The sequence below is a fragment of the Lutra lutra genome, chromosome 16, assembly GCF_902655055.1.
Source record: "Lutra lutra chromosome 16, mLutLut1.2, whole genome shotgun sequence".
NCBI lineage: Eukaryota > Metazoa > Chordata > Mammalia > Carnivora > Mustelidae > Lutra > Lutra lutra.
In genome coordinates this window covers 3,392,266-3,404,706 of record NC_062293.1, presented here as the reverse complement: position 1 = coordinate 3,404,706, position 12,441 = coordinate 3,392,266, and the positions used below count along the sequence as shown (strand labels likewise).

Here is a 12,441-nt window from a genome sequence, read left to right as displayed (position 1 = left end):
ACAAGCCAAGGGATGCCCGGGGCCTCCGCCAGCTGGAGATGGGGAAGGACTGTCCCCAGGAGCCTTCAGAGGGAGGTGCCCTGCCCACACCTCGACGGCAGACTCGTAGCCCCAGAGCCATGAAGGATTAGACGTCTGTGGTCTGAACCCCTGCTTGTGGCTCTTTGCTGTGGTAGCCCCAGGACGCCGGCGCACCTGCCCAGGGATTGATGCTACCGACCTCTGTTAACAGCAGGCACGGCCGAGTCTCGGGCGCTGTTGCCCCAGTAACAGCAGCAAGTGCCAGCACAGTGCCTCCCAACCCTCACGCCCCTTCCAGGTCCTGTCCTCCGGCCTCGCTGTCACACCATTTCCGAGCACCGGTCCTGAGCCCCCGTGGAGACTGGTTTAACTAACGGAGAGAACGGAGTGTCTCCCCGTCACATCTGGGAGGACATCTGTCTGCCCGGGGTCCGCTAGGTCCTCCACTGGGACGTTTTAGCTGTTTGTTGACCCCTGGCCGGGGGTCTCTCCCAGGCCGCCTGGACGGGGCAAAGCTGTGGTCTGTGTTCGAGCCCTCCCGATAGCCCAGCCCTCCCGCCTGTCCCATGTAGCTCCCCCGAGCCTCCAGCCACACCCCACAGGCTCCTGCAGCCTTTTCTGTTCTTCCCTCCTCTCAGGCGTCGCCTCCTCTAGACCCAGGACCATCCAGTGCTGTCCTTGTCTGAGGTTCCCTGAGAGCAGAGGCTCCCTTCCCGCCCCGGTATCGGCCTCCGCAGGGCCGCTCTGCCAAGCAGGTCTTCAGGACAGTTTGGCTCCATGTGCTGATGGTGGGACGTGTTGCTGTCTGCCTCCCGGGGTTGTCGACACCGGTAACCACACCCTCCAACTAGGGGGTGCCACGGGAACATCTGGGCACTAGGACTCTGTGCTCCTGGGGTGCACGGGGAAGCCAAAATTCCCAACCCCTGTGGACAGTCCACCTACTCCGAAAGCAGCTGCATAATTAGCGAGGCCCTGTGCCAAATGAAAATGACGGGGCCCTTCATTAAAAATTCTTAAGAATCGGGGCGCCAGGAGGGCTCTGTCGGTGAAGCATCTGCCTTCGGCTCAGGTCATGATCTCGGGGTCCTGGGATCGAGTCCCGCATCAGGCTCCCTGCTCAGTGGGGAGCCTGCTTCCCCTCTCTCTGCCTGCTGCTCCCCCTGCTCTCTCTCTCTCTCTCTCTCTGTCATTCTCTGGCACTAAAATAAATATATAAAATCTTAAAGAAAATTATTAAGGCTGTCCAGATGGCCACCGCGGAGCCCTCCAGCCAGCGTGGGTGCCTTCGGAGCGCCCCGCCCCGTGGGACCGGACCGGCCCCAGCCCTGCGAGAGCCCAGCTCCGTCCACCCGGGGCCCGCCTGTCCCGCAGTGAGGCCGGCCGGCCGCCAGGGGGCAGTACCTGGGTGGCCTGCATGAGCTGTTGCCAGTGGCGGTCGCGGATGGCCGGGTTCTGCAGCTCGCTCACGGCGCGCAGGGACGTGATCATGTTCTTGACGGTGTTGTCCAGCCCCACGAAGGCGTCCCAGCTCCTCATCTCCTTGTCCAGAGACCGCACGTCTTTGGCAAACTTCTTACAGTCTATGTCCATCTGCTCAACGTTGATGTCTTTCCACTTGGTGGTCTTCCAGCTGTCGATGCTGCTGTTCACCTGGGGGGGTGGTCAGTGAGGGCTGGGGATGCGGGACGTGGGGGGCTGCCAGCCGAGGGGGGGGACGGTGGACGGACGCCAGCGGGGAGAGCCCGCGTGCAGAGACGCGGCTCCAAAGTCAGCAGCTGGACTCTCCTTCGGCAGAACCCTGGGGGCGGGCCGCCGCCGCTCCCGGGCCCCCGGTCCCCTGCTCCTGGGTGGGGCCCTGTGACCTGCCCCAACCAGGGAAACGTGACAGCGACGCCTGGCCCTCTGGGGCAGAGCGCGCTGAATTCCCGGGGCTCGACGCGGAGCTCTGGGACCCTTGGCCGCCACGGACACACACGCAGCTACACAGCCCAGAAAGAGGGCCCCTGAGGGCTGAATGGAGCCCGTGTGTGGCCTTTGCAGGGAAGAGAGACGTACTTCCGGACGACAGGGAGGTCCTCTTGGGGCTGTGAGCGCAGTGACCCAGCTTAACACTGACACTTGACTGCGTACTAGAAGCTCGGGGACACAGAGTCTCCCCGGGGAAGGACCCCACCAGCAGTGGAGACAGAAGGCCATGAGGCCTGCGGTCTTCAGTTTGGTGTGGGCTGGAGACGGCTATGGAGCTGGGCCGGACGGAATGAGGTTGTCGGTGCAGGGGCTTGTGGCCCCGGGGGCCGGGCTGGACCGGCCTGCTTGTGGCAAAAGACGAAGGGGCCCAGCGGTTTAAGGAGGCCTGCCTGGAGATGCTAAGACATGAAACCTTAATCCCCCACAGGCACTGAGTCACTGGATGGCTCTTTTAGGTTTTAGCTTCTTCCGTATCCTGTTATCGTAAGAGTGTCCTGGGCAGCCTATCTTGGAGGGTTTTCCTTTGCCTATTCTGGCTGTAAATGCTTCCTGCTAGCCCCTGGGAGACGTGGGCTTTCTTCTCCAGTCCGTGCGGACTGCTGCTTTCCCAGGGCATGGGCAGTCCCCACCCTCCACCCTCCCTGGCTTTACCGACTCTGTTCCAGAATGTCCCTCCTGCACGCGAGACTCGGGTTCAGCTCATTATAAGAAAGTGACCATCTAGAGGCTCTGGTCTGTCCTCTCCCTGCAGGGGTGGCTGTAACCAAGCCTGTGACTTGGAGAGGGTCCCCCCCCGGAAGGGCTGTGGAGGCTCCACGGGCTCCAAACGGAGACCGGGTCAGCACGCGACTGCGACGTGCTGAGAACTAAGAAAGCGGAGGGACACGGCACGCTCCTGTGCGGGGGGAGCCCAGGGTGAGGCCGGGAAGGCGGTGGTCCCCGGAGCCGCTCATGGAGAAGGTCCGGGTCTGCAGAAAGTCAGAAGGGCTTCTCTCGGGGGAGAGGAGGATTTGACGGAGATTTGCAGTTCGGTGGAGAGAGTAAGAGGGAAGAGCTAACATCTTTCTGGAAACGGGGGAGCGGGAGGGAGAGGCCGGCGAAGCCGGAGGGAGAGGCCGGCGAAGCCGACAGGTGCTCCTGTGCTAGTCTCCTTTCCCAGAGCGGGCGCCGTCAGGGCCGCCCCACATCCTAGTGCCTCCCCTCGCCGCCCACGCCTGCCCTGGGTCCCCGCAGCGCTGCCCTCCCCCATGCAGGGACCTGCCATCGTCCTCACCATGACGATCATGTCCCAGAGCTCCTTCAGCAGGCGGACCTCCTTGTGACAAGCTTTGAGCTGCTTGTAGTCTGGGACAGGGACCTCAAACAGGCTCCCCGACTTGCACAGGGCCTCCATGGTGCTCTCCATGGACGCGATGCTCTTTTGTTGCTGGGGGCGGCGAGGGAGGGGTAAGTGGCGTGGCTCACGCTCGGCACCGGCCTCACTCTTGTCCTCCGCTGCATCCCGGGGACCTTTTCTGCATCTTTGCAGGTCGCCGGCCCGGTTCTGTGTTCGAACCCCACGCACCAACTGGCGGTGTGGGGGAGCGGTGCACCTGGCCGGCGAGAGCAGCGCCCACCCCCTCCCGCCTTCCAACGCCCCCTGCTTCTGGCCGCCTGGCCAGGGCTCTAGCACTGGGAGCTCAGGCGGGAGAAGTGACTAAGGCGCGAACACCCGTTTTCCCCCAGAGAGGCTCAGGACGGCTCCGTTCTCACGCCGTTTTTTACCCTAGTGAACATGAGGGAGGTAATGCTTGATGGCTTGGAAAATGAGAACAAGCTAGATAAGACGAGGGAAGCAAGGGTCACACCAAACCAGTTGAGTGAGGGTTGGGGGTTGAGTGTCTGAGTGTGCGTGTGTGGGCACGTGTGCACGGATGTGAAGGAGGGCTCCCCGTGTGTGTGGTGGCTCCAAGAGGCCTTTCACACACACGGGACCGATTCCTAAACAAGGTCACACTGGATCTCTGCAGGCCCCAGCCCAGGCCCTGGGGGCTCCAGGAGGGACCATGTGCCTCCCTGCCAGGCTCGTGGATTGGGATGTGAGCACATGACCCTGACGAATGGGGAGATCTCGGGGAATGGTGGCCTCGAAGCTGTGTGAGAAGAGCAGAGGCTGGGGGAGGTGCAGGGGACCCTCCAGGGCATCCTGGGGTCTTTGTGCTCACACACCCCCTACTCCTCACCCCCCAGCCCAGAGGGCTGTCAGGCCCAACCCTGTGCCTCTTGCACATTGGACGCTGGTTGTGGACTTAACATTGGGAGCAGAAGGGGACGTGGGTGGCACATGGTGGCCCGGGAGGGAGGGCGGGGGGAAGACAGCAGCCACAAGAGGTGGGTTCCAGGCCGGGTGACAGGGAGCCGCTGGGTGAGGAGGAGCCAGGGACGAAGGAGGTACAGGGGAGCCGAGCGGCTGGGCTGGACTGCAGGGCTCGGGGATGTTCCCGCAGCTCTGAGCAGCACCCCCAGACGCGGGCTGCGCATGGACACCTGTGCGCACGTGGCCCGAGGCCAGGCCCCCCGCGGCCGGGGATGAGTGTTCAGGGAGAGAGGCTGGGAGGGCTCGGGGGCCCTTGACCCACGTACCTTATTCAGGGACTTGTAGGGGTCGGGGTCGGTGAAGCTGAACGGGGCTTCTCGCCGGAACTTCTCTCGGAACTCCTGCTGCTTGCGCTGCGGGAGAAACGCCCGGGTGACCGTCCCCGGGTGACCGTCCCCGGAGGCAGCCCGACCTCGCAGAGGGCATCCCGGCCCGGGCGTCTCTACCTCGAACTGCTGGCACTTTCGCCTCAGGATGTTGACCTCGTTGGCCTGCAGGGGCGCCACGTTCTGCTTCACCTGGACGGCCAGCTTCTTGCTGTTTGTCCACTGCTCTGGCAGCTCCTGTGCACACGAGGGCCGGGCGCCTTCCTTTCCTGCTCCCCTACACGCCCTCCACCGCGAGATCGCCCGCACCCCCGGGGACTTGCCGATGTAGCTCAGAGGGCCCCATGTGCCTCCCTCCACTGGCGCCCCCCGCTGGCGCCCCCGAGGCCGCACCTTGGGCAGGTGCGACGGCCAGCCCGTCCCCCACTTCGAGAACTTTGCCAGAACAGCTTTAACCATCTGAGGGGTTTTGGCATTTTCAAAGTCCCCCACACTTGCACAAACATTGGACTTCGGATCACAAAATATTTTGAAGAGAATCCCAGCCCACAAATTCTTCGCCCACAAGGAAAAGAGACGGGTTTCCCTTGCCTCGTGAGGAGCTAGCGTTCCGTGGGCGGAGGTACGGCTCAAACCCTGTTTCACACCAGTCGCCCCCAGGCCTGGCCGCACGCGCTGCACATCCGGCCCCACTGGACTGTGGACGGGGCGGCAGGGGCGGCCCCGGCCCCGTAGCAGGAACCCGGGCAGTGCCCCCCACCGGCTCCCGCACCCCTGCCCTGCACTTCTGCTGTCCCCTCTGCCGCGGGGTTTCGGCGTGGATCCAGAGCAGGACAGGGAGTGGAGAAAGGGATGGGGGGACCCTCCAGGGGGTGGCTGGGCTGTGGCTTCAGGACCCTTCCCCTCGTCCTTCCCCTCGTCCCCAGCCCAGCTGGCACCCAAAGCTGCTCTGACCATTTCCAAATTAGCTGCAAAGTGCGGTCCCGGGCGGCCTGGAGCCCTCCTCCTCCCACCGTGCCTTGGCCAGCCGCATGCCACACGGGCCTTCCAGGTCAGGGAGCTCCTGCCACAGCCGGCCCTCCCTCGGCCTCACGGCCGTGTCCCTAACCTCCGCAGGGCCTCCGCGGACCCTGCTGTCTGTCCCCCGTCCCCTGCATCTGGGGTTGACCCGTCCTTGCGGGCAGGGGTGGGATAGGAAGTCATTTTTAATTCAACAATCAACGGAGGAACCCCCGGCCCCACCCTGGAGGTCACCTCACCGTCCCTTCCTCTGCGGGGAGCCCTCTCCCACCTCCATATTCCAAATTCCCGAACCCAGAGGAGGGGGTCCATCCTGCTGGTCCCACGTGAGGGGCTTTGTCCCCATCACAACAGCCTGCACTCCAGTTGCAAGGCCCCCAGCACGGGGCTGCTCCCCCTACCTTCCCTGCACTGGTTCCACCCCGCCCCTCGCCCCCCTGCCCCCTGTCCCTCGCGGCGTGGCCCCAGCCCGTCCACCTGCAGCTTCGTGTGCGTCTCCTCCGGGATCTCCTCCCCATAGGACTTGAGCAGCTCAATGGTTTGCTTCAGGGGCTCAAACATGTTGTCGGTGGCCGCCTGCCTCTCCTTGACCTTCATCAGGTGACCCATCACCTCCACGAGACCGTCGTAGTCCCCCTCCTTGAGGCTCTTGGTCAAGCCCGCCCTGACGACTTTCATGAAGGTTTCCAGGTCAGCCAGGCTGTCAAACGAGAGGCCCCCGTGAGGGGTGCCACCCTCCATGGGGCGGCTGGTGAGGCCTGTGGCGGGGGGCGGTCGGCAGTGGGGGCCTCCCGGTCATGCAGCAGGGCCCTGCCGAGTGAGGGGGGCTCCTGTCCGCCTCGGGACACCCGGTCTTGACCCCCACCTACGCGCCCCCGGCTCTGCTCCAACGGGCCTCGAGGACGGAACTCAGCCCACCTGCACGGCCTCTTGGCCTCCCACGGCCCCAACCACCACCTGTGACGGCACAGTCACCGGTCCCCCGGCCACATGACATGAAGGCGCTCAGTGAGTCGGGCCCCATGAAGCCCAGGGCGTCCACTCACCGCCGGGCGGCGCCTGTCCACCGGGCCCACCCTGGATGGTGGGGGGGCTGCCGCCCTCGATGCTGACCTTCCCCCTCACCTGCCCGGCAGGAGCGCCCCCTCCGCCCTCAGCACCACGAAGGCGTCTGTCCAGCTGTCCCCAGGCGTGGTCAAGGTCGGGACGCGGCAGGACGGGTGCCCACCTGCTGATGACGTGGTTGGTCAGGTGCTGCTTGAACATGAAGCTCCAACGCCTGATGACGTTCAGCAGGGCCTGCTTGAAGGGGCGGCAGTCGCACTGTAGCCACCCGCTGAACACCCTGGTGTTCTCGCACCTGGACACCTCCTCGTACAGCTTCTCGTAGGAGTCGATCTGGGAAACACGGCCGCGGCTCACCATCGGGCCGCCCAGGGAGGCGGGCGGCCCTTCCCGCGGGTCACTTCTCCTTCTTCTCCCAGCCCTCCCTGGGACCCCCGCAGCCCCCAAGCCTGTCGGAAGGGGACGGCCTTGGGCAAGGCCAGCCGGGTTTCTGAAGAACAGGCCGGGAGCTCAGGGGTGAATGTGGTCACGGGAACCACAGCCCTCGCCACACCGCTCTGCACTCTCGGGGCTCTCGGAACCCCCAGCCGACCCCCACCCGCCCATCTCCCCTGTGGGTGCGTCCCTGCGCTCACAGGCGTCTCTCTCCCCCCGTGCCTGGGAAAGAGGGAAGGTGTGCGTAGTCACTGTGGTCTTGTGTTCTGTCTTTCCTGGGAGGGAAAGACCCTGAGGGCACTGCCCCCTCCCAGGGCTGACGACCCGAGAGCAGACCACTCCCCAGGGAGCCCATCTTACGTATACGAACAACCCAGAGCCCACACCCCACCCGCCGTCTTTGCACTCGGGGCCAATATTCCCCTGTCCTAATCACCCCAGGGCCAGGGACCAGATGACAACCCGCTCCAGGGTACACCCGGCAGTCCACTGGCAGGACTCCCACGCGCCCATCCAAGCCCATTCTTTCCCGTAAAAACCACAAGACAGGCTGCGGGTCCGCCTTCCCCTCTGTCCCTCTGCCTCAGACGGACCCTGGGGCTTCCTCCATGGCCCTGCGGGGCGGGGTGTGCCCCCTCCTTCTGGAACCCGTGAGTCACAAGCTCTTTTCCATGTCAGGCACCTGCTCCATTGGGAGACACCAAACCAGAATAATAATAAAACCCACATTTAAAAACCATTCACCTGGGGCGCCTGGGGGGCTCCGTCAGTGAAGCGTCTGCCTTCAGCTCAGGTCATGGTCTTGGGGTCCTGGGATTGAGCCCCATGTCGGGCTCCCTGCTCAGTGGGGAGTCTGCTTCCCCCTCTCCCCTATGCTCATGCCTTCTCTTTCCCTCTCTCTCTCTCTCAAATAAATAGATAAACTCTTTAAAATAAGTTTTTAAAAAATAAAACCTTTCATCCAAGGTTTGACCCAAGCCCAGCGAGCAGCCCTGACCCCTGGGGAGGGGGCAGGAATCACAGGGGTGAGGCAGCGGGCACACACCTGCTGCTGAAACTGGGTGAGGCTGGGCGGCGTCTTGGAGAGGGTCTCTTCAGCCTGGGTGTCCAAGTCCTCTGGGGTGACCGCACGCCCGTAGATCAGGAAGTTTTTCATGAACTCCCGGGGGTCATCCGTCCAGAGGTAGGCGTACCTCTCGAAGGAGTCCTGGTACTCCTCGGCCTCCTTCATGGCGCCGATGACCAGGTTGGACATCTCCTCCCTCATCTCTATGAGGTCTGTCATGTCTTCCAGGTCTGCCTGCAAGGGGGCAGGAGGGGAGCAGACCAGTGTGCGTTTGGCCGGAGGTCACAGCTTCGATGGGATCTCTCTGCCCGGCAGGGCGTCTTTCTGCCGGTGGAGGTGTCGCTAACCTCCCGAGATGGAAAACAGAGCCATTTGTCAATGGGCCATGTCCTCCCGAGAGACTAGTGAAAGGGACTCTTGTCCTGCAGACCCCAGGACGGCTCGCACCTCCCGATTCATTCATGCAAGAGTAACTTGGCACCTGCTGTGTGTGCCACATGAGGTGGGGGGGCGCTGGGCAGCTGGGGGTGTGGTCAGACACCGCTCCGAGAATTACAGACTCGGAGCCTTGCTTTAATGTGCAGCAGGAGGACGTCAGGGAATGTTCCCTGAGGAAGTGACTGTTGTTTCGAGAACCCGTGGATGGCTAGGCCAAGAGCAAGAGGAGCAGCCAAGCACGTGCAAAGGCCCTGTGCTGGGAGGAAGCAGATGTCTGAGGAGCTAAAGGAAGTCGTGCGTGGACGGCTAGAGCGGGGAACTGGGGGGCCTGATAGGGACAGAATCTTTTGAGTTTCGAGCAACAGAGAACCTAACCCAAGTTGGTTTAAGCAACGAGACAACTCATTGACTCGTGGAGCGGCAGACTCTCGAGGCGGGGCGGCGTGTATTAACTGTGGTTTTTATCTTCTGTATCTTAAGATGCCTTGACATCTCAAAAACTCTTTCTGGCTGGGAGACCTGCCCTTCTGGGGACTAGCCAATGCCGAGAGAGACGAAGACTCAGAAGGGAACATACCCTTCATACGCAAACCAACCAGCCCCGAGTCCAGAGCCACACCCCCCACCTGCTTTGTCCAACACTCCTCCTACCCTGCGTGGCCCAGGGTCAGGTACCCGCTCACTGCAGGTGACCCCCGGAGCCCAGGGCCACCAACTCACGCAAACCGGCTCAGCGGTTTCCCGAGCTGCCTCGCTTTTTCCTGCAGAGACCTCCGGAAAGGCTCTGGCCCGGGCTTGCCCCTCACTCCCACCTCTGCACGGGCTGTGACCCCGCAGCCCTACACCGCTGGCCAGGCCTCTCGTTTCTATGGGAACCCTGAACAGCATTAACTTTTCTCTCCATGGCGCTGACCTCTCCCCACTCTGCCACCTCGGCAAATTAAGATCCCAGGGGCACAAGTGGGGCCCACGCGTGGGGAACGCAGACTGGGCGGTGTTCCGGGCAGCAGACAGGACCCCTGCCTTGCTCTGTCCTCCTCCTCGTGAGTCTTCATCAGCAGGTGGGTCCCCCCAGAGCCCCACAGCAGGGAGCGGGAGCTCCACACATGCGTCCCACCAGACTCCGGAGCACACTGGGTCCCACGTCCACACCTGAGCTGACCTCTGGTGACAGACTCTATTCTGGACCCTGGAGCGCTTGGCCCGGGCACCTCCCTTTTGCCTGACGCTGTCGGTCTGGAGACCCCTCCCGCCCTTTCAGACTCGAGGTGCCCTCCGCTGCCCTGGACAGCTGTCCTTGCTCTGCGAGCTGTTTCCTCTGGACCCCCTCCTCACCGCGCACACACGCCCACACACAAGCACTCACACGCATACAAGTGCACATGTACCTTCTTCCCTGACACTACGGAGCGTCTTGGAAATGTTTACTGCAAGTAATTCACGCCTCTTGTTATCAAAAACCTCAAGCAACGCGGGCGTATTCGAAATGAAAACCTCTTTGCATCCCTGGGTCTGCCCCCCTCTCCCTCCGTACCCCCACCCTGTTTCCAGAACTGAGCCCCCTAACAGTTTGGAGCGTATCCAGAGAAAGACAGATTGTTGTCTCTCTCAACGAGTGAACTCAGATCCTAAACGCTGCCCCACACCTCGCTGAGCTGTGACCTGCCACCGGCACCTTCCCGGCCCCGCAGGTGCCGGCGACTCGCGCAGGGGCCTTTGTCTGGACGGACCGGAGTCTATTGAAGCAGCTCCCCCGTTTGGTGGCCCGTAGGCTTTTCCAGTTTTCGTCTGACTCTCACACAATGCCCCGATGCACACACCCCCTCAGACCTCCCCTCGGGGAAGCAAAACTTCCCGTGCCTTCCGTGTCCAGACAGTCTGACCTGTTTTGCTTAAAGGGGTTTAATGCGTTGCCGGAACCCGGACGCACACGGTCGTCGAAACGCCTGCGTGCGGAGGGGCCCACAGCGCTAGGAGAAGCGAGGGAGACATCAGGACATGGGGGGGCACACCCTGTGAGCAGTGGGCGTGCAAACTGGCCGACCGAAGAGAAGCCACTCCAGGAAGGAGGACGGGATTTCCAAAGTGGGGAGGGAAGCAGTTTGTCCCCCTGGGACCTGAGACACACCTCTGGGCTGCTTCTCGCACTCAGAGCCATGGGCGTTCAAACTGTGAGTGACGGGACACCACAGGGTGAGGAAGGCAGCGGGAGGGGGGAGGCCACTGCCCGGGCCTTGCGGGCCCAGACTGACCTTGTAGCTCATTTGGCCCTTGGCCAGCCTGGGGATGAGCTTGGCCGTGTTGTAGATGTCGTTGACCAGGCTCTCGATCAGCGTCAGTAGGCTGTTGTCTGTGCCCATCTCCAGGGATGGATGGAAGACCAGCCCGACCTCATCCAGCTCCATGCGGACCTCGAACAGGGGTGCCACACTCTCCTGCAACAGGCCAGCCCGGGGTCAAGGCCTTGAGCTCGGTGGAGCCACTCCCAAGGCCCCGATGTTCTCTCAAGGCACCCCAGGGCCGACCGAGGCAGGCTGGGGTCACCTGGGAGAGCACCCTTCCCTAGGGCCCCTCGAGGGAACCAGAGGAAACCACAAACATGGCCACGGGGCCCGGTGCAGGCTGGAGGGGGTCAGCACACCCACAGAAGGGCTGGGGAGAGCCCATGGCCTTGGTGCCAAGTTTGCGTCTGCTACTTCCCAGCCCCGTGGCCTCGGACAACACGCCTGACCTCCCAGTTTCCCCAGATACATAAAATGAGGGTGATTGTTTTATAGACCAGAGACACCAACTGTCCCCATCTCTTGGGGTTATTGTGAGGACAAAGTAAGTCATAACGTCGGAGTCGAGGGAGAGGTGGCCGGTTCCCTTCCTGGCGCCGGTGGGGTCACGGCTGTGCAGGACGGGCATTGCCGTGCTCCAGAAAGCACAAGGCTCACGTCCATGGTTCTGGGGAGTCCGCCGTGAGTGTCGTCGCTGCGTAACTAACGGACAGTAGAAGAATTGTGCCGCGAAAGATAAAATAACTGGTCGACGGCTTGGTGTCGGATCTCCAAGGACGAGGTTCTGGGAGGCACCGGCGTTTCTATCATGTGACAGGAACCCCAGCGAGCCGCGGAGTGGACAATAGCGGATCACAACCAGGCGTATCTCGGGCTGAGCGAAACCACCACGGGGAACCCTGCGAGTGTGAAGCAAGACGGGGTACGGCCCGGTCGCACGCTAGACTATCCCAGAAACTGAGAACGCGTCAGTCACGATGCCGCAAAGGTCAGCGACAGAAGCAGGACAGTGTCATCTCCCGCTATTTCCCACGGGACGCTGGGCACCCGTCGACGTCCGCGAGACGATATGCCAGGGAGGAGCACAGGTCCCAGCTCGGCGCCCGTCTGCGCCCCAGTGTTTGGAAAACGGACGCCTCTCCTCATGAAGGAGGGTATTCATTATTATTAGTCATTTTCTTCACGTTTCACTGTGATCTTTTTAGTGTCTCTCATTTACTTTTTATTTCCATGGCAAAATTGTGTCGCCACCAACTGGTCGAGCTCCTAAAAGACTCTGGGTCTGGATGGGGGCAGGCTGGCTCGCGCAGTGCTCCAGAAAGGACAAGGCCCGGGAGGATCCCATCCGTAAATCCGGTGGGCGCCATAGCCCGGTGTGTTCCTGGAGCCCCCTTGCGAGGCTGTGAGGCGGAGGGGCCGGCCTCACGGGTCAGGGGACCTCAGGGAGGTTAGCCCAACACA

At 62.5% G+C, this 12,441-nt stretch overlaps 1 protein-coding gene across 7 annotated transcripts in view; it reads right to left on the bottom strand.

The window, feature by feature from the left end:
• The window catches only part of DNAH17 (dynein axonemal heavy chain 17), a 91,392-nt gene that overhangs the window by 54,666 nt on the left and 24,285 nt on the right, over positions 1-12,441 (bottom strand). For all 7 annotated transcript variants that reach the window (XM_047706478.1, XM_047706479.1, XM_047706482.1 and 4 more), the window contains 8 exons: positions 10,951-11,133; positions 8,240-8,494; positions 6,923-7,092; positions 6,172-6,394; positions 4,795-4,911; positions 4,615-4,701; positions 3,266-3,418; positions 1,426-1,674 (listed from right to left, as the gene is read on the bottom strand). In XM_047706478.1, coding sequence (XP_047562434.1) covers positions 1,426-1,674; positions 3,266-3,418; positions 4,615-4,701; positions 4,795-4,911; positions 6,172-6,394; positions 6,923-7,092; positions 8,240-8,494; positions 10,951-11,133 — 1,437 coding nt within the window. The remainder of the gene's footprint in view (positions 1-1,425; positions 1,675-3,265; positions 3,419-4,614; positions 4,702-4,794; positions 4,912-6,171; positions 6,395-6,922; positions 7,093-8,239; positions 8,495-10,950; positions 11,134-12,441) is intronic.